At 40.3% G+C, this 27,547-nt stretch overlaps 1 protein-coding gene and 1 pseudogene across 5 annotated transcripts in view; one reads left to right on the top strand and one right to left on the bottom strand.

The window, feature by feature from the left end:
* Nucleotides 1-1,225: 1,225 nt before the first annotated feature.
* ADAMTS3 (ADAM metallopeptidase with thrombospondin type 1 motif 3) overlaps nt 1,226-27,547 on the bottom strand; it is a 228,775-nt gene continuing 202,453 nt past the window's right edge. For 4 of the 5 annotated variants that reach the window (XM_058667222.1, XM_058667223.1, XM_058667225.1 and 1 more), the window contains 9 exons: nt 26,188-26,321; nt 24,392-24,515; nt 21,271-21,351; nt 19,074-19,237; nt 15,834-15,999; nt 12,880-13,012; nt 9,472-9,679; nt 8,061-8,178; nt 1,226-3,778 (listed from right to left, as the gene is read on the bottom strand). In XM_058667222.1, the coding sequence (XP_058523205.1) occupies nt 3,222-3,778; nt 8,061-8,178; nt 9,472-9,679; nt 12,880-13,012; nt 15,834-15,999; nt 19,074-19,237; nt 21,271-21,351; nt 24,392-24,515; nt 26,188-26,321 (1,685 nt within the window). In that variant the 3' untranslated portion in view covers nt 1,226-3,221. Of the gene's footprint in view, nt 3,779-8,060; nt 8,179-9,471; nt 9,680-12,879; nt 13,013-15,833; nt 16,000-19,073; nt 19,238-21,270; nt 21,352-22,542; nt 22,627-24,391; nt 24,516-26,187; nt 26,322-27,547 lie in introns of all 5 variants that reach the window. The other variant, XM_058667226.1, reaches the window with a different exon arrangement.
* On the top strand, nt 9,750-10,964 carry LOC105942392 (small ribosomal subunit protein eS6-like; annotated as a pseudogene).

Raw genomic sequence — 27,547 nt, 5'->3', positions numbered from 1 at the left:
AATTCCTAAATTTTGTCTTTAATTCCAGGTCAATTAGCTGAAAGTATCTAGTTCCAATTAGAATATCTCTGGTCTTAGTTGATCTGATCATGTTTGTGCACACTGAAGGTGGCTTTACTATTTAATTTCAGATTAAGTAGTTTCATCTTAGCAGTCCCTTGTTCTTGAATTCTTTAGCAGTGATACCCTCTGGCTTAGCCATGTTCCTCAGGTTAAAACTAATTTGGCTTCCAATACAGGAGAATGACTTGTTAAGGACATTTTTGCAGAGTGTACTCATGTAAATATCTGAAAACATTTTTTATTAATAGCTTGGGGCATTGCTGCATTACTGACCAACTTTGCAGAAATAAATGATAGTCCCTAACTTTGACTATTTCTCGAAAAGGAAAGTAAAGCATAGTTAACTAAAATTCTTCAAAGCCACTGACTATAGATTATTTTTACGGATTTCCATTTCCAAGTCAAACTGATTCTAGGATTCCCCAAACCAGGTAGTATAGCAGCACCTAGCCTTCAGTAAAGGTATGGGTCATTTACACAAGGAAAAGGAGGATGATGAGAGCTGCGACTTCCTTAATACTTAAAAGTTGTGAGCTGTTGCGTCTCTGTGCTAACAGTTTCGTTTATGTCATGCAATGATGTATGGCAGGTCTGCCTCCAATCTTCACAGATGAGTAAGTGATGATGTTGTGATGTTAGCCAAGGTGTCCAGGTGGGGCCGTGATTGGTGGGGTTGGACCTGAGCCGTGTCTGCCTTGGCAGTTCAAAGTGGCAGCTACCCTATCATCATGTCACTCCACTGCCTAAAAGATGGGTTTCCCTTGAGATGGTCCCTCCTCCCCAATGTCTGAGTTGTGACTGGCGATTTGCCATCAACCTTCAGGTGTATGCTTGAGTGTCAAATTCTTCTAAAAATCACTGATTGCATGTTTTTGTAAGAACAGAAGCTCCCCTTGGTCCTAATTATTGGAGCTGGTGTCAGACTTTTTCTTCCTCAAAGTTCCAGGGGACATATCTGAGCAGAAAATCACCCCCCCAACTCTTAGTTTTTACTTTAAAAAACAGTACGGCACACCATGACATGAAAGTAGGAAATGGAACTCATTTGAGTCTCAAACAAAGTGCAAGATGCAAATAGATTAATGTCATTTTAAATTTCTCCATGAAAAGGACTTGTTGCCATTCCTTTGTGACAAATCCGATGATAAAATCTAGATTGAGCCAGCTTTGTGAACGAGTTTATTCTACATGCTCCCAATACAACAACAGCATCAGTAGTGAACACGGGAAAAAATATGTAGCTGAGCAGAAAAGCTCAAAGGTTGGAAATATGATGAATATGCGCAGCTTTATGGGAGTTGTATGTGTGTGACATTTTGACACTTCCCTGCAAACAGAGGAATGCGCACCCATGTAAACTAGAGAGAATTTTATTCTAGGAATATTGGTAGGTTAAAAAGAACCTCTACTTAAGGCTCAGGAATTGTTTTTACTGCCTTGAATTTGCCTCATTTGTTTGACTTTCAAAATTCTTGCAGAAAGTAGCAGCGATTCTTCAGAGGTATAGTCAATCACTTCGGCTGATCGCTTAAAACGGCGGCAAGACAAAGGTCCTTCCGCATTCTGTGCTTTGAAAAGATTTATATCTGACTCCCCATTATAATCATTTTTGACAGTTCAGGTACTGACTGCAAAAGCACCATCTTGATAATATTTACCTCTTTTCTGTACTTCAAAAATATTTCTAATTTACTATTGTATTAAACAGGTAAGTTCATATTTCCTTGAAGGAGGACAAGTCATCAACTTTGTATTAACTATTTTTCAAATTGTGTAGCCTCAAATGTGATCCGTTTCAGGCCTTGGAGATAGCTTTGGTACTCTGCTTCAATTTCTCCTCCATGAACAGAACAAGTCTCTCTAGTTTACCATAATATGGCATCAATATTAGTGTAAATATTTTGCACATAAAAATACTGTCAAGAAATTCAACTTTTAATAAATATCTTAGGTTCTGAATTCTATATACAAGTACTTTACATCTACTCCCTGCTGAGAGCTTCCTGGCTTCACTGTGAGCAAGGTAATCACTGACATAAATTACTAGCATATGATTGCAGTCAGATGCACTGTGGTTTTGAACATTTGGATATGAACCATGCAGAAAATAAATATCCTAACCATTGACAAATGCTTGCTGGAAACTGCTTCCAAAGCACCAATAAGTTTGTCAATTCTAGTTCAATGATTCTTTTCTAAGTCATCAACTTACAAATTATCCCCAAACATCTTTCTATTATTACAGTACATGGAGTAAAACTCTGTATTTGCCAACAAAGGGAAAAGAACAGAACACCATAAGAGCATACAATACCTCAATGGCATCTATTGTCTTGAACAAGTTCCTTAGCTGTTCCCTGTTGCCAATAGTACACCAAGATGCCAATTTTATCCCTTTTAATAATAAAGATAGAAAATAGATAAGCTGATAGCTTTAAAGCTGAAGCTTTAAAAAAAACCCTATAATTTAGGTATCATATTGTTGATTCAACGAAACCATACAATGAACTCCTTTGTATTATAAGTAACTATAATTCTAACTGTTTCATAACATTCTGCTTTGAAAATCAACCTATGGAATGTCAAATAAGGCAATACTCAATGACAGGCACCTAGAACATCCAGAAATGTAATATAGTAAACAATCATTTGAGAACACATCTCTTAAAATAATACTGATTTCTGCAATATACAGTATTTACACAACAGCTGCAAATTTGCCCATACAATATTTCTAATATAGATAAATAGGAATACAAGTCTAAGAATTCTTTGCTCCATTTCCAAAATTTCTGGTTAAAGTGTAAACCGTGGCATCTCTTTATTTTCACCGTAACCTTTTTTTTAAACAGAAAATCAGCTGGTATGCACAAATGGTTTGGGTCCCTTTTCTGCTCTAGAGAATGACCAACATACTTCACAACTTTCCTTCTGTGGATAATCTTTGGTGCTTTCTTCCAAGGACTCCTGGTAAACAAGGCAGAACAAGAGGCGGATGAAAGCAGCTCCAAAGTGAACCAGCACTTTTGTTCTTCCATTTGGAGATGAACTGAGTTGATGGCTGACGGAGACTTCATGCTCGGCAAGCTGTATGCACCATGGCAAGAGGGAGGTGGCCCAGCGTTCCCTCTGACTTCAGGCCTTTCAGCTTCCCTTTCTCATCTTTCTAAGTTGGATGGTTTCACGGGATGTCTCTTATTCACCATCTTTTCCTGTTTCTTTGAGGTTCTTGACTGAGATGAAGCACCTATTGAATTACTGACTGCGATGAGAGGATCAGGAGCCAACTGTGAGGCGGAAGTGAGGGGGCCGCTAGGGGTGGGGGAAGACGACGGCCCTGTGCCCAGCCTCAGCAGCTCCCTTCCTGCTGCCTGAGCTCTCTTCTGGGCTGAGTGAGTACTGTCAGGTTTCCTGCTTGGCCTGAAAGCAGCATAGATGTTTGGACTACCCACGAAAGAGGAGCCAGTCAAAGACCTTTTCTCTGAATAGTAAGGAACCAAAGATGTGGGCATCGCTAGAGGTGGAGGGAGGTCACTAGGACTCAAGATAGTATCCTCTCCAGTTTCTGCAGCTTCCAGAAGGTACGGTGGGGGCAGGGTGCTGCTACGCTTGCTACAGGACTCGCAGCATAGCTTGTTGTAACCTGGTATGGAGCAGTACCGAGCCAGAACCTCCATTTGACAGAATATGGACTTGTCTCCCAAGCATGGCTCATCTGCACAAATTAAAAAAGGCAAGAAATTCACATGGTTAATGCATAGACAATGAGTTTTGGTGAAGTTAGGCACAAGGAGGTCATCTATATGAATGTTTGTGTTAGCATGGTTATACTGAATGAGATGTAGCTCCTTATTTAAAAAGTACAGCTGGACCTTGAGTTGTTATGGGTTCTGCCCACATGGATGCAACTGTGGACTGAAAATATTTTGAAAAAGTGCAGACTGTTATATACTGCGAAAGGATTATTTGCATAGCATTTAAAAGGCAGGAATCATGAGTTATATGCAAATATGTCAGTTTACATAAGGAACTTGATTATCTGAATATTTGGGTTTGTGAGGGGGACTCGGGGACCAAACCTCTGTGGATATGGGGGACAACTGTTCAGACACTCATTGCCATTTCCATATTTCCTGAGAAGCCTTCAGGAGTGGTTTTCTCTCTGCCCAGCAGGAACCTATCATCTGACTTTAGAATGAGAGAACAGCATACAATTGACCACAAACTTGTTTTTTTTTACTCTTTTGTGCTTTTTCTGCCTTTTTCAATAGAGTACCATCTACATTAAATTTAAAATAAAAGCAGATTACTAAAGACTCATTGGAATACTATTACTAAAATAAAAGGAAAAATGCAATTTTGATTCAGAAGTTCTGCTTGAACATGAGTACAACAGCTTTATATATACCAAGGACCGTTCTCCTGTTATCTGAAAACACAAACTTAGGTAAGGTGTGCCGATTTATATTTCATGGAGTTGACCAGAAGATGTTTGAAGGGTACTCAGCTAACCTAGCCCTCATAAAGCACCTGATATTTGTGCATCTAGAGTTGGGATTTTAAAACCTTATCAGTTGGAGGTTATAGGAAGAAGGCTTCAGAAAATCCACACACTGAGTACACAGGAGTTAATTTACAGTGGCTGCTGAGTTCTGCCAGGGCATGCCTGTGGAGTGCAGCCAGGGACTGCTGCTCCCTGGCAGGCAGCGCCAGTGCGCAGACTAGCTCCTGGAGCTATCCAGCAGCACAAGACGGATCCACAGCCAACTAGTAAACACCAAGACCTATAAATTGTGGAATTGTTTTTAAATAGAGTCACTGGAAATTAAGAGGTATAATTGGGCAATACCATTATGGAGGTAAGGAAGCTAGTATGCGCTTGCCAAAGACACTGGAAAATACTTTTTCTAAAGTTTGTGAAATACAGGCAGAGATGGGTCAGGTGACAGTGGTAACTGGCTAGAATAACCAACTTTGTCAAAGTTCGAAGATTACGTCCACTTCCCAGATCTGGACTGCCTTGTACTAGCCTGACCTTTGCAGGTCTGTTAAACACTATAATGTGTCTGAATATTTTCTATTAGCTAGGGCCACCATCTAGCTATGTAGTGAATGCCTGGGAGTTAATTAATTAATGCGTTTCACCTTAGATGTGAAGTTCATCTCAAGTATCAACCCTCCATTATTTGTGAATTACTTTTTCTGTGCCTGTTTCTTAAAATAAGGAGATGTCTTTTCCCTCTGTTGGATGAGAGGTTCTCGCTTGATTCTGGATTTATCCCGACTCCCCATCCTTTACAGTGAGAACTGGCATGCATGTGTGACCTCTTCTGTGTTAGGAAAGAGCCCAGCCATGAGTCTCCTGTGTGGACACGTGAGCTCTTCGTCACGGCGGAGCCTGCTCTGCAAGGAGAGGCTTGGTGTCTGTGTGGAGGAGTTACAGGAGCAGAGGAGCATGTTTACTATCTGCCCACAGGAAGGTAAGAACTGTAAACAGTATAATCAAAACTTGGAAATAGATGACAAAATCAATCGTTTGAGAAAAAATTTAGTTGTCTTTCTCCACTCCAGCCTCCTTATAAAAGTTCAAGGAAAAGGCCCCCCACATAGCCTCAGAAAATCATCTGGTGGTTACAGTTTCAGTATCCCCCCCCACTCAACTGTCTGGAAGTGGTGGTGTATTGAATTTGGGGTTAATTTATAAACTTTACCCAGTTGAGATTCCCTAATCCTAAAATATGAGTCCAAAATGCTCTGAAACTCCAAATAAAAAATTTTTTGAACGGTTTGGAGCATTTCAGGTTAGTGTATGAGAGCATATGGGAAGTATTACCTATTTAATTGAAATACAGTAAAATATGTGACCTTGCTGAAACTCCTGGAATTGGCATTCGTGCTTGGTTTCAGAACAGTGAAGCAGCTAGAAGGAATGTGGCACCACCAAGGCAGCTAGGATGCCTCCGCACACTGGGCTTGCTTCAGCCTCAAAGAGGAAAAGCAGGCCAATTCTTGCTAATTTTTGTATACATTTGCAGAAACGTAGTGCTTTAGCAGCAATGGAGAATAAAATATCACTGACACAGTTGATTTTAACATTTTTCTCTCAGGTATTTGTTCTTTTGGCCATAGCCTTGGGTGGTGGACTTCAAATATAGCTTCCCAGGCAAAAGGATTAAATACGTAAGTCATATGTCTCCCCCTTATGGTCATGCTTGGTCTTGCTACCACACGTTTCAAATGAATTTTTATAATGAAATTATTTGCAAGTTTAAACATGTGAAATCTGGCATTAAAAAAAAAAATTTTATAAAGGAGTTTCTTTAAAATTTTACTGTGAAAATTAGTATCACTCAGCAGATATTAATATGTAATCAATGCCTTATGTTGATGTTTCAGGCCACACAGCTGAAACAGCAACCTTGTATTTAGTTGTGCGTCTGCCTACTATGTCCAAACAATGTTGATAGCTTGCATTAGGCATTGATTTAAGAGAACTGTAATGAAAAGGAATGTTGCTGGGGAAAGGCATGGACAGACCAGGATGAAAGAAGGTGGGAGCCGTGATGTGGATATGTGTGCCACTCAAAGTGACTAACTAGAAGGTGGAGGCCTTTGGGTAGTGAATTGGGCATGAGTCATGTCCTTTAGAATTCGCACCCTTAGAAATAGGCAGGCAGTTCTCACATGACGGCAATTCTCCCAGGACCCATCTGCCTACAGGGAGCAAGACACCATTTATGAAGATCTTTCTCAGGCACTGACCCTGTGGGTACCTTTGTCTTGGATTTCCTTACCTCCATTCTTAGAGTACAATGTTTCTGTTACAAATTATGCAGTTGAGAGCACAGGCAGAGACCAAGGGAGGGAGAGTCATGTGTTTTGGACACAAAGTGAGTGACAAAAGACAGTAAAAACAAGTCATGAGACAATGAGCAGGACGTTAGAAATGAGAGGAGCACAATTGGAGACAGAATGAGGCACAGCTGGCATCAGAACAGACGCAAACAGCAGTGATCACCCAAGTTATGCAAAGGATTTTGTGTTTTAAAAACAGCAGTACCAGTACCCCCTTATTCATAGCCCAGTGGCCATACGGAATCAACATAGAAGCCCATCTGAGATATGTATGAACAACGGCATGCAACTCAGCCACAAAGAAAAACACGGTCTCCTGCAGAAAAGGCACGTAAGTGGAAACAATTCTGCTTAGTAAAATAAGCCAGATTCCAAAACACGATTTTTTTCTGATAAGTGGTAGCTAATATACAGTATATATATTTATATATAAGCCAATGTGAAGTGGGAAACAGCCTATATTCCTATGGAACGTGATTTTTTTTGCTTTTTGTTGAACACTGTATTTAGTACAGTATTAGTCTGTGATTATAAAGGAAATTGAATGTATATTAACACGAGAACTAAGAAAAAAGGGGAAGTGAAGCATTATATTCCTAGAACTCAGTCCTGGAAATACATGAAACCGCTTCTCTTATGTTAATAAAAATATTTTGAAAATAGCAAACCCATGTGTATTATACTCTGCGTTGGCTGTTCTTTCAGCTGCCAGCCAGCCAGCGCTAAAGGCCAGCAGATGTGTGAGGTGGCTGTATAAGCAGGGACAGTTACCAGAAAGAGCTTTGGGACTGAGTGACATCAACTCTTGTGACTTTAGTGAAATATTTGAACCCACTCTGTACTGTTTCGCAGTTAAGAAGCAGGGCACCATTATCCAGGCTAATGTGTATCTCACAGGACTCACTCAGCCCTCCACTCGCCACTGCTGCACAGGAAGGCTGGGCTGACAGCTGAATCCTAGGGGACTCTGCCCCAGAGTGTTCTGAAAGGACCCCATTAGGGTGGTACTTAAAGGCCATTTTCCACTGCCGATTTCCTGATAGCAAATATAAACTCCACAGCTACTGCTGCAATCAGGTTGTGTGCTTTTGGAAGTTTAACAACCTCGTCAGAGCAGTGAAATGCAGGAACAGCACACGTACCGTTACAGGGAGGCAGCTGACAGGGTCTGACCGACTCGGGCTTGGCACCGTCACAGTGGTCCGCGGCCCTGCAGATGACCTGTCTCACCTCCGTCCCTTCCCCGCAGGTGACTGAGCACTGCAAAGAGAGGCTGTGGTTAGAGGCACACACCTGCTGGCTCTGCAGACAGGTCCTGGGCTGACTGCTGACTCTACCATTTCCCTACCTGGGAAGGAGCCCCATCAGGGAAGCTGCCTCAGCCCAGGGAAACCACCAGCAATGCAGAACAACGCATCCACACCTAGCTTGCATGGCACTGGAAGTTCCCAGAAACAGTGAGCTGTGGGGCGTCAGGCACCGGGCAGCAGGGGACAGGGGGACGGCGCATGCACAGTACTGACTTTCACAATCCATCTCTGTTTCAGATGGCAGGATTTATGGACCTGCTGTCTCAACTGATTTAATTTCTTTGTAAGTCCCGATACTCTAACTGCACATATTCATTTCTCTGCAGAAGAGACTTCCTGTTCTAAAACCAAGGCCAGATTGAGAACAGACACTGGTCCTGGGCTTAGAGGAGAAATGGGACAGGACCCACCTGGTAGGTGACCTTCACTTGCCTGACTGATTCTTCCTTCATTCCTTATTTACTTTTTGATGCTTTATTCTCCTATATACCTGTCACCTATGACTCCAAAATCTTTCACTTTCAGCTTTTAGAAATACTAAGAAACGCAAGTAACAATACGCCGAGCTAGCAAGTGACCAAACTAACATCATAACAGCATCCAGGTACATGCTGGGTCCAGGGCAAGCAGGTGCCATGGGTTTTGACAACTTGGGTAGACTTGCTCCAAGCACAGCCTGTAAAGCAGGAGTCACGGGACTGTCTCCAGCAGCTCACTATAGGCAGCTGCCCTGCCTTTCAGGTGAAGAGGAGGCATGGCCAGGGATGGCCAGACTAGGCAGCACCTGCAAGGGGGAAAGGAACTTTGGAGATGAGCAGCAAGGTGGGTAAGGTACCACAGGGAAACGGGCAAGGACACGCTAGCCTGAAAGTAGGTAGGTAGCTCTGACAGGACTGGGGTGTCTGCAACAGTCAAACTGGACAAAGTGTTGCAACAAATAAGTTCTAGGGGAGCTAGGGCTGTTCTAGAAGGGAGGGATTTGCATTCAGTATTAAGGGGTTAGAATACCACCCATAGCAAAAATGAAGCCTACCATGTTATCACATAGATCAGTCATCTCGTACTCCTCTGTATCACAGAACACCCAAGGTTGGCTTGCTCCTACTTCTTAACTTTAAACACAAATACCACTTTCCCTAACTATTGCAGGTGACTACAAAATGTGACACGGTTTGAGTCCACACAAAGCTTACCCAAAAGTCATGCTATATTGAAACAGGCCACACACGCCTTACACACCCACCTCATTCCATGGTCCTGTCTTCCACTGGGCCGGACACGGCACTCTGTTACAGGGCCGGCGGCTCTCGGGACGGTCCCCTACACAGAATTTGCTGTGCACAGAGCGGTTGGTGCCATCCTGGAGCGGCTGCAGGCAGCGCACGGTGCGGAGTTGATAGCCCGAACTCCCGCAGGTTTTGGTGCAGTGTTCCCACGCCTCTGCTACCCAGCTGCGGGGTTGGGGGAGGGTGTGGAGAGTTAAAAGCCAACATTGTCATTAGGGGTGCAGGCCACGTGTTCATGTTCTTTCTGAGGGCTTGGCAGCTGCACACTGGAAGCAGGGTCAGAAAGGTGTGTGTCTCTGACACTAACAGGCCTCACGCTCGGCTGTCAACACCCTACTACTTCCTGCCTCTCAGCGACCCTGTCACCTTCTCCCCACCCTCTCAGAAAGCGATTCACAAAGTCGGAGAATTGATGAAACATTTAGAGATTGCCCGGTTAGGTTCAAGGGTAAAGCTGGTTTTTCAAGAGCAGTATCAGTTGCTAGATACAGTGACGATCGGTACTAAACATCTGAAAGTGAATTAAAGAAAAAGCGAGCTACTGCTCGCCGACACAGGCCGAGTGCTGCTGCTTTATTCTTTGGGGGGAAACTTTGCTTATGTTGTAAGATTCCAACTGAGAGGACTTATTTCTACAGCTGTTGTGAGGACTATCTGACACACCTGCCTTGCTTAGACAACTCGGCTCTTCTCATCGGTCCTCCCTGGTCCTGCTTGAGAGGGAACGTAATGTGCACGCAAGAGCAGAACTAGCTGCCATGAATGAGCTTGGCAGCAAGACTGCAGTGTCCACTTCGACGAGTTTTTGGCAGCCAGTGGCTGGGAAGATGAGAGTCAGCTTCATCCTGAAGCAGCTGAGCCCCTGCCAGGCGCCATGGCACAGAGGCCCTGCTCTCTTGACCTGTGACTGGTCTGCCTGCTGCTGCTGAGGGGGACTCCTGTTACAGACCAAGCAGCACTGGAAAGAGCAAGCACGATTTAGTTCAGGGCTGCATTGCTGATGCCAACCCAAGTGTTCTCAACGTATTCTAAAAAAAAAAAAAAGGAGAGAAAGCTATTCCTGGCTGACTGATCCCACGGTGCCTCGTCGCCAGGGTTCTTAAAGAGCCAGAAGAATCCACAAACATTTCAGTTTCTCTAAAGAAGCTCATGTATGCCAATAAGTTCCAAGAAAGCCCCTAAAACCAAGAATCTAAGAAGCCCAGGACCGAGACACCTACGATTCAGTGTCTTGTTACTCCACAAGTCCTCCAACACAAACGCCAGCACATTGCTCTAAAGAAACAGCAGACCAGGAAGAATAAGAGGAGGCTGCAGAATATGCTAAATTTATGGCCAAAAGAATGAAGGAGGTTAAAGAAAAAAACACCGGGAACAGACTGCCAAGAATCATAGGCTGTCTACTCTGAGAGCATCTACTGTTAAATCAGAGTCCAAAGATAAGGTTTAAGGCTAACAAGTAAGATAGGATTAAAAAAGGTTGGGGGAGAACAAAAACAGCTCATCTAGTAGAACTGAGACTCTGAAGGACAGCATGCTTCGTAACAGCCATGCTGGAGTCTGGGAGACAGGAAACTCTCAGGGAAAGTTTAGTTTAGAATTATCTATGCAAGTGTGTGTCTTCAAACAACCCACGTGTGAGTAAAGGAAAGCTTATGCCACTCTAAATACTTCATTTTTTAAGAATTTCTTACCCAAATTTGCATTTTATCTTCTTTTTCATGAAGTTGTTGAAAGACAGCATCTCCAAGAACAAATCACTGAACCAAGAATTCAGGATACAACAAATGCAGGGCACAGGAAGTAGCTTACAGCAGGAAGCAGGCAGTGGGCATGGCAAGGAGGGCAGGAGGAAGACGCCCCAGGAGGAAAGCTTTGCAGAGCTGCAGGCCGCAGCAGGAACCCGGAGCTTTCTCTGAGGACTCTCTGTCACCACCAAGATGAGCGCTTCGTGTTTGGAGGATACAAGAAGGCACTCAGGAAGAGGATTTGAGGGGGAAACGGTGTGGAGATTTCTTCAATAACCGGAAGGAAACCTTCTATACAATCTAGCAATCCCACTACCGGGTTTATACTAAAAAGGCGCAAATGCATTATATTAAAGAGATCATCAATACCACTGTATTTACAACAACACCGCTCATAACAGCCAGAATATGGCATTGACCAAGGTACCCCTAATCCGATAAATGAATAAAGAGAACTTGATACACACAATGGAATCTCAGCTCTAAGGAGGAATACATTCTATCATCTGCATCTGTGGCTAAAATCAATGCTGAGTGAAACAAGCAGGCCAAACACAGAAAATACCACATGTTCTCACTTGCATGTGGAAGTTAAAATTAAAAAAAATTACTCCAAAAAAAACCAAATGCCTGTGTCAGTTTTGCTGGCAATGTTGTTTTAAATCATTGTCTAATCGCTAATACTAATATATTGCTATTCCTTTTAATGACTGTTTGAATCTTTTAAAACTTACAGTTGAACATTTTCACCTGCTTATAACCGTTGCCTATTTTTCTGTTCAACTAGAGGGTTTTTACCTTTTTGTGCTGAACACTTTAGTTGAGCATTAAATCTTTGTCTATAGTGTAAATTTTAGAATGTTGTTTCTATTTTGCTTTTAAGCTATATTTTTAAGATATCAATTTAACATACGGTTTTCAAGAAACTGACAACTATTAAAAGAGATACATGTTAAAATAAGAAAGTACAGGGCCCGGCGCGGTGGCCTAACAACCAAAGTCCTCTCCTTGAACGCGCTGGTTTACCATATGGGTGCTGGTTCTAATTCCACTTCCCATCCAGTTTCCTGCTTGTGGCCTGGGAAAGCAGTCGAGGATGGCCCAAAGCCTTGGGATCCTACACCCACGTGGGAGACCCGGAAGAAGTTCCTGGCTCCTGGCTTCGGATCGGTGCAGCACCGGCCATGTGCTCACTTGGGGAGTGAATCATCGGACAGAAGATCTTCCTCTCTGTCTCTCCTCCTCTCTGTATATCTGACTTTACAATAAAAATAAATACATCTTAAAAAAAATAGGAAAGCACTTTCAAAAGCTCATGACGTGCACATTCCAAAAAAGGTTTTGCACCAGAATAAACAATGTTCTGTGTTTTTTCTACTACATGCCCTGGTAGAAATCTTGGATATCAATACCAGTCAAAGCATTTATATCACTTTTGGAAGTACTGGTCAAAGCAATAACAGACTGTGGAGCAAGACTGCAGTGAAAAGCAGGGGGTGACAGCTATGTGATCTCCATGAATTGCATAAGAGTTGACTAAAAATAAATTCAAAGTAAAGGGAGCGGAAGACATCCAAACCCCTTCACTGATCTCAGAACGTGCTAAGGAATGCTTACAGTGGATGTGTACACTCCTGGATGTTGCATATACGTCTAATAGGCTTCGGCTTCTTGTTGGCTTCACAGAAACTTCGATGAACCATTTTATTATCACTTTTCCTGCGGCAGCCGTATTTAGTGTACTGAAAACCTGGAAAATAATTGAAATGTAATCACACATTCATGCCATTATTGTATTTGATCACTCACTCCACAAATAGCTTTGTGTGTAGTAAGGTACATAATGCAATAGTTGCTAGTTTTCCTTTGTCTCCTATACATTATAAATATTGCAGGTTTCCTCTTAGCCTTAGAAAAGAATTGAGAGACAGAGATCTGCCATTTGCTGGTTAATCCCCTATGGGCCCACAACGGTCAGTCTGGGCTGAAATGAAGCAGGAACCAGGAACTACCCAGTTCTCCACATGAAGGGCTTGAGGTATTATCTGCTGCATAGTAGGCTCTGCAGCAGCAAGGGATGAGAGTTGGGCATTGAATCCAAGCATTCCAGTGTGGAATGAGGCCATCTTAACCTTTAGGACAACATGTATCTCTAGTAAATTACTACAAAGGAATTGTCTACTTGTTCATGAACTACAGTTGAATAAACATGGCCTAGTGTAAACAAAACCCACTGCAATACATAAATGGTATGATTTTATAGAGCTATGTGAATAATTTACTGTAGAGGGCACCAAAGGATTACAGAGGGGAAAAAAAACTAACAGCCAGAGGAAGGGGAGAAAGAGCATACCATTTCCTTGAGAGGATCTTGAACTTTCAATAGTATTGATAAAGGAAACGAACAGGAATGAGAATAATTAATAAAAAAAGAAAAAAGGGAAATGATCTCAGGAAATGGCAGGTGGCTGCAGGGGTGGTTGAGACCAAAGGATCAGAGCTAGAGAGCCTTGAGTGTCAGACAAGTGGATAGACTTTATCCTGAAGGTCAAAGGGGATTCCTAATGGAGGCTTACACTTTGAATTTTATACATGTACACATCCATGCCTAAACATAGTTTTGAGAAAAACATGTTTCAAGAAACCCTACAAACATTTTTGCAAGCAAAACCCACACCAACATTTGTAAACCTTGCATCTAGAGTAACCATTTGTTACTCTGTCACCCACTATGGTTCACGTGTAGATACACAGAGACTTCAGAAAGCTTACGGAGAAATGGAATTACAAAATGTATATTGCTGTGAAAAATTCTGAAATCCATGCCTCGGTTTTCATAATATGCATTTCCCACAAACTTAGTGAAAATCCATCATGCTGCTTGGGGCTTCTTCCAAAAGTTCAGGGAAACTGGACTTGGGAGGATCTTGGCTACTTTCCAAGGGCTTTTGGGAACCTCCCTTTTCATGCGTACGTTATGCTGTGCTATCTCAAAGCTATGGACATCCAGATCCTTTACACATACATACTTCAACATACAACACACATATTTGTGTAAAGTGGCAAAATACAACTCTCAGTCAAGAATTTTCACACAGAATACTATGATCTCACACAGGTAACAGCCATAATTCATTAACTATCCCCCATCACGGCCTTTATAGTGATTGTTTCAAAGAGCACATATTACATTTAGTTGTCAAATATCTTTAGCCATCATCAACCAAAAATAATTTTTAAGAGATTTTTTTTTCTTGGAGGGCAGCTTATATTTTTGAGGTGGAGAGATGGTGGTGCTGTAAAATTTCCAACCACTCAGGTTTAACCATCAATTAGTGGTCAATTTATTCATTGTTTCGGTGGGTGCAAGAGTACTAACAATGAATATAACAATTAAAATCCATTAGGAAACAGGTGGGTTTTAACAGTAAATAATATACAACTACTCATTCTGCATTTACTTGAAAGTAATTTCACTGAAATATTCAGAAGAAAAATCCAAATTATCCAGCTAGTTAAGAGGAGTGTGGTCACCATTTTCTCCCTTGCCAAACAGCAAGGAACCCTGATGGGAAAGGAACACATGTTGCAAACATTAAGAGTATGTGACAAATGTTGTGACCACGTAGATTTTTAGAGCACAACAGAAGAGAGAGGATGTGAAGCAAGTGAGCATCCCTTAACAGACGAGTGTCACTCGGAACAATTACACAAAAATAGTTTATGCTCCCTCAGAAAAACACGTTAAGAAATATCATCTTGGAGTCTGGATTATATCTGCTAGACCCTGGCATTCCTTCCACTAACAGTGCTTTTGTTCTCAATTATTCAGTGCCATTTTTGTGACAGCCTCTCGCCTTGTCTGACCTGTCTGGAATAGCTTTGTTCCAAAGTGCTTATTTTTCAGGATAAATGAGTAGAAGGCGGGAGACACTGAGAACCACTTGGACAGCTCCACAGATTTTTGTGGAGACTGTAGACAGGCAGCCTAACACAGCATGAACTCAGAAGTCAGAAGCCAGGTTCCTGGAGTTTGAATCCTGTGGTCCTGGCCAAATCACTTATCTTCCCTGGCCTTCACCTGTTCCATCACATGATCTACGTAATCATGGTATCAGTCCGTAGGCCACTGAAATATCCATGCACAGATACAGTATTCAGGGCAGCATCTGAGTTCCAGGCACACAGCAAAGTAAGTTCCACACTTAGATGCAAATAACAGCTCTTTCATTATGAACTCTGAAGCAAAGGAAACATACAGAGAGGGGAAAGGTAAGAGGAGAAGAAAAGGGAGAACCCAAGGACATTGGACTTGGGAGAATTTGGGAAGGCAAAATGAAGAGTACTGCCACAGGAAAACCAAGACCTAAAGCACTCGAGGCAGGAGGACACCGTCAGAAAAGCAATTCCGTCCTTTGCCCAGACTGACATTTCAGTTCAAATATAGTTACCTTCTGATGCACGTTTGGCATCACACATTGCAGACTCCTTGGTGGACAGTCCTTAAGTAGAAGGGAGATTGGCTTTTCTATGCATTCTATTTGAATAGAATAAATGTGTTCAACTGTTACCTCCGCCACAGGGTTTGGAACACTGAGACCAGCTCTTCAAAGCCCACTCAAAAGTGTCTAGTTCTTCCTGGATGACATTGTTGCTGTTGATTGTAGGTACAGAGTCTTCGTGAATGATGTATTTATAGGTGAGGCTCGAGCGAGTATCGTTCTCCTGAGGTATGATCTAACACACACAGGAAATTGGTATGTAAACCATCTTGCTTTTAAACTTTGAATGAAAAACTACAAGTAGCTTAGATTACTGCTCTTATTGAAACTGCAATTTTTTTCAAAGTAGTTCCTAAAACTATGTTATTGGTTCTAAAATGCAAACACATAAAAACTTGGAATATAAAAACCTTGGAAAGTCCATACACTGGTGACTGATAGCTTGTATTACCACAATAAGTTTATCAGGTTTCTTATAGCTTTCCTTTAAATTCTCTTTAGTGCATTCTTTAAAATCAAGTATGACTTTATAATTATGTGAATACGAAGCCAATAAAATCATTCATAATTGATCTGGATTGGGGAAATTCAAAGTCACTCTGATGGATTCAGAATATTCCCTGCAAATTTTGCAATGTGTGTGTGTGCATCTTTATGAGCAGGCACAAACTTCTCTGGCCCTGTTTACCCCTTAGTACACCGCGGACATTTCTCAAGATAGTCAACGCTATTTGAAAACATACTTTCATTTGGCAGCATAACCTTTAATCCTGGATTTACTAGAGGTTATTTAACCATTTAGTCTCGTGTATTTGTATTGGTTAGAATTTGCCTCCACCTATGCGGAAATGTCTGGATTTCCTCAGTAAGCTAAAGTGCACAAACATTTTGCATGACTGTTATAAGAGACTGCTGAATGATCCTACCGCAGTCTTGGAGCAGCTAACAGCTAACTGCTCTTTGTTATAAGAGTACATGCAATGGTCTTCATTCAGCGCTAAGTAGTATATCATTTTCTTCTTTGTTAAATGAATGGGCAGAGACCATAATTTTACCTGTTGTTTATTCTTTAACTAGTAAAGTATAATTTTCCTAGGAATTACTCACTTGTGCTTTGTTTACTGTACACTGCATGGCTGCCATCGCTTTATTGCTACATATATTTTTCTTTTCTAATCTATGCAGTAAATTTTAATACTCTTTATTATATTAAGCAGTGAAGATATTGTTCAGTTTGTATTTGCCTTTTAATTTTGTTTAGGCTTAGGAAGTCTTCTTAAAAGAAAGATGTTCTGATTATCATCTATGCATAGATGCACATCAATTGTAGGAGGGGAAAATGGCATTTTAAACTTTTAGCTATGGCTTTTGTTTGAGAAATCAAGTGATACTAAACCCAATGTGGGTGGGGGTGATCTGATTAGTTCTGTTCTTTTGTTTCTCCCCCTCTTAGTCTTCATTCTGTCCCATGAGTTGGATAATTTCATAGGAATTCTAACCCCCTACCCCAAGCTCCGGGGCTCCAAACCTGGGGTTTCAATCCTTTGGAGAGGGAAAAGTAAGGTGTCAGCAAAACCCTGTGTGTTTGCTGTGCCCCTCTCCTAGCAGCAGACTTCCTTCTTGCATCCCAAGCCCACACCAGTTCCTGGGCGCCTTCTGGCAGTGTGGCACGTGGCGAAGGGGCAGGCTTTGAACCCATCACAGGAGTTGCTAGAAAAGAAGGTGCTGCGTTTTGTATTTGAGCATGACAGAGATTGTGATCTCCAGTTATTCTAACTCAAATAGGGTTTTCATCAGCACTGATAACCGCTAACAAATGATCCAACCCATGGAACAGAGCAAGTGTCCAGAAACAGAACCACACACATTAGGACAATTAATTTCTGACAAAAATAGAAAGGCAATTAAATGGTGATAGAATATTCTTTTTAACAAACAGTGCTGGAACAACTAGACATTACGATGGTTATAAAAATAAGATCTGGTGTTCTACAGCACAGTGACTATAATTTATAACTTATAATATGCCAATGACTTGATTAGTATACATTGTATACATTTATTGCAAGATCACACAAAACGCTATGAATATGAAAAGCTATTAAATGTTAATCAAATAAGGTTAAATATTGGAGAAGGAAATGCTAACCTGATTTGATCATTGCACACTGTGTCCAGGTTCTGAATGATGACAGAATCCTACTCAAGTGTAACATCAAATAATTAATAATTTTAAATGTCCACAATTAGTTTGAAAAAGATAGTGACCACTGCCTTGGAGCACTATCTGTTTCTCTAGTACTTGAAACATTTCCTATACTGGAAGTCAGAGCTGTGTCGGAATGACACTTAGGTGACATGTGGACAAACTCAAGTAAAGAGGAACTGGGTTCTGCTAACTACCCTAGGGGGGTGGAGCTTGGGAAAAAAGTCTCAGCCAGTCATCCTTTGGGGTTACTGTGGCACAACTGACAGCAACTGCATGAGATGCCCTTGCCAGAACTAGCCAGGCAAGCTGCTTCCAGATACGACGTTCCAAGAAATTGCAAGATCAAAGCTGTATGTGTGTTTGCTTACTACACGGAACAACATTATACAGGAACACAACTCAATATTGCCATCCATATACAATATTACTACTACTAATTTTATATAAATTTAGCTTGAAATAGTGCAAACCCCTTGAAAAATGAGGGTGACACCCATTTTTAAGCAACCCAAAGCTGAGAGAATTCTCGCCCACACCACAAGGAATGCTACAGAAAGTTCTCTGTGCAGAAGGTACATGATACCAGATGGGAAGAATGAAGAACACCAGGAATGACAAACGCATATGCAAATATATACCATAGGCTCTGTCACTTCTCGGCTCTGCAAGGTAACTAACTGATTGCTGCAGCAAAAAATCATAATAAATGCTGTACTATTCCCCTTCACAATATATAAGAGTACGTGAGAAAGCATACTGAAAATTGAAGTAAATGATAAATTTAATTCTCTCACAAAAAAAAGCAACTCATTTTCAGCATAGTTTTCCCACAAACCTTTTGTGGAAAAGCACCTCATGTGCACGGATTTCCACATTTTTTGTACCAAAATACATTTAACCTTTCATTTTGCCACATTTTTAAGCTCTCTCATACACCGAACAAAATCTTCTGACCGCACTGCACACAGTAGAGGGAAAGATACATGGAATTACGGAAAACAAGCACCTAAAGCTTCAGTGTTCAAGGTAAAAGTATTTTCAGATTAATTTCCAAAGTATAAGCTACCCAACTTGCTAATGAGTCAAGGACTACCACGTACCAGAACAATCACAGGCTCGTGCAGGGGCCCGTCCGTGTGAAGCGTCTCAGTGTCACCCTCAATGTTGTACTCCCACTCCACACCAAGGTCGATGAAGGTCCGGGACTTGGCTTCCTCCCCTCTGCCATTTAGAATGTAATGGCCGGTAGCCTGGTTCTTAATAGCTAATAGGAAGAAAAAATGAGTTACCAGCCTACGTTTCATTTATTTATTTTTCACTACAGATCCATTAAGTAGGTCCTTCGCCTATCAGTCCATGACTGAATGTATTAGTATGAAGCAATTTAAATGAGTGTTAATTAACTATTTATAGTGCCATTTTCTACGTGAGCCTTGCAGAATGCTCGGTCGGCATTCTCAGCTAGTCAAAAACAAAGGCGAGCTTGTTAGCTAGGCAAAAAAAAATGTTTGCAAATAATTCCATTTGAAAACATTGTCAAAGAGCTTAACAGTTGCTAACTCCTTCACCCTGTATATTTTCTAGCAAAGGTAAGAACATGTTGAAAATAACTGGTAATCTTCCCCTAATAAACAATTCATGCTCAGATGGCATACAACATAATTGATTCCTTACAGTGTGTTCAAATTTAGTCCAAAATGTACAGACATCTAATAGAATTAAAATAATTTTCAGGCCACCAATTTAATTGAGATGATAGTAAAATTCCAAGGAAATTTCATCTATTATATAATTAGAAAAAAGCTGCTTAATCCCAAAGAATTCTTACTGTATTACAGATCTAACATCTATTATGTACCACTTATATTCGGTAAAAATGTATTTTATATTTTGAAGTTGATTAGTAGCACATGATGATTAAGTTTAAAAATTCAAGTTGGTACTGTTACTGAAAATGTGCAGCAAGCAGGAGAAACGTTAGCTATAAAAACATTTATTCCTTCTGAGCTTTTAAATGATTCTGATTCTTCCAAGCAAAAGTATCTGAATTGTAGGAGGAAAACTAAAGAAATTTAAACATGACTGATTGTTACACTGAACACCAGCTAGTAGTGAATATAATTTAAATTCTATAAACCATAAAACATGCTTCTACAGTTGTACATGAAAATTGTAAAAAATCTGCATGGGGTCTGATGAGATAGCATAGTGGTTAAAGTCCTCGCCTTAAACATGCCGGGATCCCATATGGTTGCTGGTTCTAATCCTAGCAGCCCCACTTCCCATCCAGCTCCCTGCTTGTGGCCTGGGAATGCAGTCGAGGACGACCCTGCACCCGCGTGGGAGAGCTGGAAGAGCTCCTGGCTTCTGGCTTCGGATTGGCTCAGCTCCAGCCACTTCGGCCACTTGGGGAGTGAACCACCAGACGGAAGATCTTCCTCTCTATCCTCCCTCCTCCTCCTCTGTGTATCTGCCTTTCCAATAAAAATAAATAAAGCTTTAAAAAAAGTCTGCATGAAGTTGAGAGATGATGTCTTACTGCAGAAATACTAGTGCTTTTAACAGGCCACAGAGTACGTGACAGTCATGTTTTTTCTTGCACACATACTTTAAATCCCTTAAAGTGACATTTCTGCAAGACTCTCCCCAAAAGAAGAAACAGATCTCTAGGAAACTACAATTAGTGAGTCAAATAGGCTAAAATGTGCCATTCAAAAAGCTGACATACCACGACAGCTTACCATTAAATTTGTAACATTTATCTGTGATTGCTATTCCAAGAATTAAAATGCAATAAAAATAAATGGGTACATACAATGTGGCGTCAATCAGAATACCAGAACTTAGCTATCAACATAGCTGTAAGTTTTTTTTTCTGATACTTAGTGCATTTTACCAACATGTCTTTTTTTTTTTTAATCCCTTAAATACAAAACATGAAAATACCAAACAAACTTGTCAAGGGATTTTTTTATCCTTTTGTGATAATGAATCCAACCCCACCTTATCACAAAAACAAATGCTCTATTTTGGAATGGTTATTGTTTCAACGAAACAAGAGAAATAACCAAAACACACTATTCGCTTGAGATATTTCTATGTAACTTTAATTCTGCGTCTGTATGCATATAAATACATATGCATATACACCTGCACAAATGCACAAATATAAATACACATACATTCGTACACATATATGTGAACGTATATATTCATATATAGACACATATATGACTTCTTTGACATCTCCATGTTCACGAGCATGGTAATCACACACCAACAGGCAGAAACACTTACCAAGAACATGAGCAGAAGGCTCGTCTTCTTGGATTAGCACATGTCTAGCCCCGGGGGGGATATCAAACATCTTAAGGTACCCTTTGCATGTGCAGTAAATATTGGAGGAAGCAAAGAAGAAAACAAAAGCAACAACCATGGTTAGTTGAGCACTAGGTTCCCACTGCTCCTGCGTGCAGAAGAGGGCATCCATGAACGGAAAGAAGCAGTTTTGGACATGAACTTCAGAGCTCCTGTAACACTGATGTAAGTTTAGAGCAAACTTTCTCATTTTATTAAGGAGCAAGAGGATCTCATCTTATTACCAACTTTTTCTTCATTCATCTTCTGTGGACCTAAACGATTCTAGCTTTCTAAGCTACCTTTGTGAAACGGGGACACTTTTTAAGGAATGTTTACTTAAGTGATGAACTTCTTGATGTATTTTATCTGTCTAAATATTTTAAAATTTTCATGGTAGGCATGGAGAGTTCAACTTGCAATTATTAAATATTTTTTATATGTAAAAGCCTACTAAAGAAGTTAGAACAGAAAAGTCAGTGCACAGCTGTCCTTTTCTTATGATAAGTATTTTTGGAGTTTTAAACTATGTTGCCAATTGGATTTTTAAAAAAATATTGCAGATTTGGCAAAGCGGTTGGAAAAAGCAATGTCCTACAATGTCTCTGTATGTATGCTAACTGTTACTGCTAGTCACACATTTAAAAAAAATTTCATGATTACTCTGGGTTTTAAAATCATGTATAATTCCTATTCCTACATGTAGGATAAGACTTATCACATGTCCTAAAAGTGGCCTTAAAATCACTTAGAATTAGGATTATTTCTATAAATCAATTGTTAAAACAGAGAAATTAAGATGTTTTATTTCCATCACAAATTAATGAAATAGGAAGAATATGCAAACTTCCTATGCACAACCAGCACATGGCAATATGTCCAGTTCATGTACTACAGAATGAATATGGACACAAATTCAGTTAACAATGCGCAATTCTTGATGGAATAAATAAAACACATGGCTTTTGTCATTTGTGTATGTTTATCTCTGTGTTCACAGATTTACCCAACATTTTCATAATAGTTATTCATGTCCTAGCTACTAAGATTAGCAATTTTGGGTTCAAAATTTTAAGCACCTTAGTCAAATTTAACACATGTAACATGTCATGTTTGCCTGAGTATGGAACATACTACATAAATGCCAAGTACAGCAAAACAGCTTGATGCCAGTAATGGATGCCCATCTTTCTGCAGTTTGCTACAACTTACCCAACATATTTCTAGCTTCTCTTGTTTCGGCAAGAGAAATGTTACGAGCTCCTTTAGGCAAAGTGAAAGCGCCTCTCGTCTTCCCTTAAATAGAATGTCTTTAATTAGTTGAGGTTTCATGTTTCCCAAAGTCTTCCTGTTTCATTGACTATTCCATAAATCATATGCATTTTATTAGCTAGGATAAATATGTTCCATAAGTTACATAAACTGTATTTATAATAGAGTTAGCTAATGCCAAGATATGGTTAATAGTCAATGAAAATAAAGACTCAGCATGAATTCAATTCAAAATGATGGAGGTGATTTGAAGTTGAATACTTGCAGATTTCATTTTCCAGCAACGTGAGTTCTTTATGGCACCTCTTGCTTACATGTTTCCCTGTTGGAAAAGGTTAATTAGACTAATGAATGACTCAGGTGACAACATCAGTGCAAAGAAATGGATGTTGGATTATCTCTGAATAGTGTCTATGGCTGAGGAATGCTTCTTTGGACTTGCAGATTTACCATAATGGCTGAGGAAGCTGAAAAAACAGTATCACTACCTTATTCATAATATAGGACAAATGCTTGCAGCAAAAACATTTTCCTTATATTGATTCATTCTGGAAATAAAACACTGATTATTCTACACCTAAGAAAAACAGCTCTAATAAAGGAAACAAACATGGTACATCAATTCACAGACTGTAGGAGAAAAATGACATTGGAAACCACCAAAACTAGAATATGATGTATATGTATAATTTTAACGCTGTATGCCTTATTTAAATAATCAGAAATAGCTATATTTGGTTTTTTTTTTAATCAAATTCTATCACACAGGGACAGTAAAAATATCAGTCAGTAGCCAGGGTAGGAAATGCCTAAGAGAAACACATTACAAATGGTCATTTCTCGGGGATAGCTTGGCTGAGAACTAAGCCAGCTTTTTCTTTTCCTTCATAAAAGTGAAAGCTGCCACCATGATTGAACCTCATTTCCTTATTTCTCTCCATTTTATGTCACTCCTAAGAGAGCATCCTGGAAGTGCTTTGGAAGCAACAAAATATTCCCTCAAGATAATACCACCACATATTTATCTTCAAAATGCTGAATGCCCAGGAACATTGTTCAATGGGTCCTTACTGAAAATTTGAATATTATTTGCTACAAATTCAAAATAATCCAACAATAAAGGTATGTGTCCAAATCTGTTATGAATGTTCCAATCACGATTATGAAACAATGTTGCAGATTATTTACTACATGAAAATAGTAGTTTTTTTCCCATTCAATGACCCTGAAATGCATGTATACATTTAAGTTACTGATAGTGTTACAAGCACAACAGTTCACACATATGAACAATTATACCCTAGGGGCTTACTGTACCTAAATTTTGTCATATATAAAACTCTTAAAGTGATATGAAATAATTTCTATACTTATGAATTCATAAAATTAGGATTCCCTTTGATTTGTGAATTTCTAAACAGGATACAACTCTTCACTTTTAGGACCATAATAAAACTATGTTATATATTCTTACAAATCTATTTAAAATCAATGCAATTTTCACAATTTATTAAAAATGCAAAATAAAGAACATAGATTTTAGTCATTTGTATAATCAACATTGATTTTACATTGTTTTAACCTAAGAAAATTTCTTATCATGGATTCTATGAATGGATTTCATGAAATTTTGCCTTGTTCTTAAGAATTCCTTAACTGATAATGTCAAGGAAAATTTACTGGCAACTACTTTTCAGATCTGTTTCATAAGCATATGCTGCAATCAACAAAGTCCCAAGCACGGCATGTTCTAGAGAAGGGCCTGAGTTCATGAGAGCAGGGGTCTTACCAAGCTTCCTGGGGGTCCTGGTGAAGGTGCCCTTCACAGTCCGGCAGTGGGAGTTGTCGCCTCCACAGACGCCACACTTATCCTCAACCTTGTTGGAGCCGATCTCTTTATCGCAGCCCACTTTCTGAGGAAAGATGATATTCAATGTGTCCAGTACAAGCGTGCTAAGTCCAAGTCAGCATTGTAGCCAACCTAACACAGTGATGGCCAGGACTTTTAATACCTCCGAGTCTTTTCAACAACCAATGTGGAACCCAATGACTTGTACTACGAGGACTAAGAGCAAAATCTCTTGTCTAATGATGTATTTACCTCATAATTAACTGTCTTCATCATCAAGGCCATACTCAACAAAGATGTGGGGACATAAAAACCTAGAGGGTGTTGTCCCTCCTTGTTGCTTCCACATTAAAAAGATGAAAGAATGAATCCTATACTAGTGGCATTGTTCAAAGTTGGTGAAGCAGGGGTTAGCACTGTGGCACTACAGCTTAAGCCATCTGCCTCAAAGTTGGCATCCCATTTGAGCACAAGTTTGAATCCTCACTGCTCTGCTTCCAATTCAGTACTCTGCTGATGTATCTGGGGGAGCAGCAATGATGGCTCATGTGCTTGGGACCCTGTCACCAATGTGGGAGACCCAGATGAAGTTCCAGGCCCCTGGAAGCTCCATCACTTGAGCATTTTTAGAGAATGAACCTATGGATGGAAGCCTTCTCCCCTCTCTGTAACTGTCTTTATAATAAATAACCTTAGAATATGGCGAGGATGTGTGATGAAATTTGGTAAAAGGTTGTTTCTAGAATGCCGAGGGGTTCAAACAGCCAGGAAGCCTGCCGTAGGGGTAAGGAGTTCAGTATTTAAAACCACATTAAAATCCAAGGAGAGTAAGTGTTGCCAGGCCGGGAAAGAATAGTCAAAGCTCCGCATAGAACAGGCTGCAGAAACCTTGAGTCCCAAGTGAGTTTACAGTTTCACAGTATCGCAATGGGATCCAAATGACTATAAGTGTAGGATAATGACACAGGAAATTGGGCAAGGAAAAATAGTGACCACACATATACTTCATGCACCTGATACTCTGGCAGGTAAAAAAAAAAAAAAGAGCAAGCTGTATACTCTGCTTCCAGGGAAACTTGAGTGCAAATCTAAGGTGTCTATGAGGAAGGAATACAGCCCTTCGCTTTCGCTGGGTTGAAAAGGAAACTGATATTTTTCAGGTAATGATAATTGCAAATCAACCTCACTATTAACATGAACAAGAAAGTAAGCCATAATTAAAAGAGAAGAGAAAGATTAAATATGGCAACAAAAAAATGGTCTTTTTCTTCCTCCATTACTTCTGCTATGAGCTTTAGTGCTGGGAAGTGAGAAAAATAGAAAGAAACCTCTGTTATATTCCCAACAAAAGACAGAATACTTTTAGCATTGGATTTTTTCATTAAAAAGCTCCTGCATTTGAATACTACAGGTTGCTGATAAAATATTCAAGGCAAATGCACTGTATTCATCTTTGGCATTCCAACAAGAGGCAACAGAAAAGGCAGCTGGCTGGAGAGTAAGAAAACTGTTTAAATCTTAATTTTGCCAGCGACCAGAGACTGATTTTGGTAAGTACAATTTCTCCTAGATTTATTTTAGCTAGTGAACTCTTTATTTATTTATGATAAATACATAGCTGGTGAACTCTTTGTGATGGTGGAATTTCACAGATAAGAGCAGAAAGTGCAAAAGGTGCAGAGGAAGGGTAGCAACATTGCACAGCACTGTAGAAGCTTGGGAAGCGGGTAACTCACCACACACTCTCCTCGCACACAGATGCTGTACGGGTCTTTGTAGGAACAGCGCGTCCCATCGTGCACCAGCTGTTTCATATAAGCGACATCTCCAGTCTCTCTGGATTGGCAGTAAAGGTGGCATCTTTTCTTGGCTGCATAAGGAAGAGGACAAAATTACATGCACTGGGATCTTTGGCATCACTGTTTAAAGTTCCAACGTGGGTCCCAGGAAACAAAATATTGCAAACAATAGAAAAAGAATTATCAATATGCAAATTTTTCATATTTGTTTTCACCACAGTGACCATGTGATTTTCTTATCGAAAGTGGAATGCTTTAACAAAAGATCTATTTGACATCAGAGTGACAGAGAGATCTTCCATTTGCTGGTTCATTCCCCAAGTATCCAGAACAGACAAGGTTGGTCAGGCTGAATCCAGCAATCAGGAACTCCAGCCAGGGCCTCCATGCAATGGCAGGAACCCAAGTCTGTAAGAAGTCATTCACTGCTTCCCAGGCACAGCAGCAGCAGGCTGGATCAAAAGTGAAGTTGCTGGGATGTGAACACTCTAGCATGAGATGCAGGCATTAGTAATTTGGCAAGTATGAAGAGGAACTGCCCAGCTGTTTTTTAAAATTATTTTTGAAGACATTTTTATTGGAAAGGCAGACCAGATTTATGGAGAGATGGAGACATAGAGAGAAAGACCGTCCATCCACTTGTTTACTCCTCTAACAGCCACAAAGGCTGGAGCGGAGTCAATCCGAAGCCAGAGCCAGGAGCTTCTTCTGAGTCTCCCACGTGGGCGCAGGGTCCCAAGGCTTTGGGCTGTCCTCCAATGCTTTCCCAGGCCATACGCAGGGAGCTGGATGGAAAGTGGAGCAGCTGGAACATGAATTGCCCATAGGGGATTCCAGTGCTTGCAAGGGGAGGAGTTAGTCATTTAGCTCTTGTGCTGGGCCCTGCCAAGCTCTTTAACAAATGAATTCAAAACCTTTTTTGTTTCATTCATGATGAAAGTCATGTCAGTGTTGACCCAATCACTTACTTAAGTTTTTCTTTTTGTAAGATCTTATAAATCAAACAAATTATGTCGCTTCACCAAAATAAATAAAAACGTCTTTCTTCTCAATGCACTGCAATTTTGAATTCCAACATGCATTCAACATTTTTTCTTAAAACACCTTTAAGCTGAACCCTGTAGCACAGCACAAGGCATTACATAACTAATTTCTTTCACTAATGTAAATATGAAACATGGCAAGAAATTGCTACCTGAACATTATTCAACTGAAATTCAGGGGGTAAGAAAACATTTTTAAAAAGAATTTAAAAGCAAAACATTAAAACAGAAGTAAAATATTAAAAGAATCTTTT

Source organism: Ochotona princeps, chromosome 7 (genome assembly GCF_030435755.1).
Source record: "Ochotona princeps isolate mOchPri1 chromosome 7, mOchPri1.hap1, whole genome shotgun sequence".
Taxonomy (NCBI): Eukaryota; Metazoa; Chordata; class Mammalia; order Lagomorpha; family Ochotonidae; genus Ochotona; species Ochotona princeps.
Note: the sequence above shows the minus strand (reverse complement) of the source record. Positions and strands in the feature narration are given on the sequence as shown.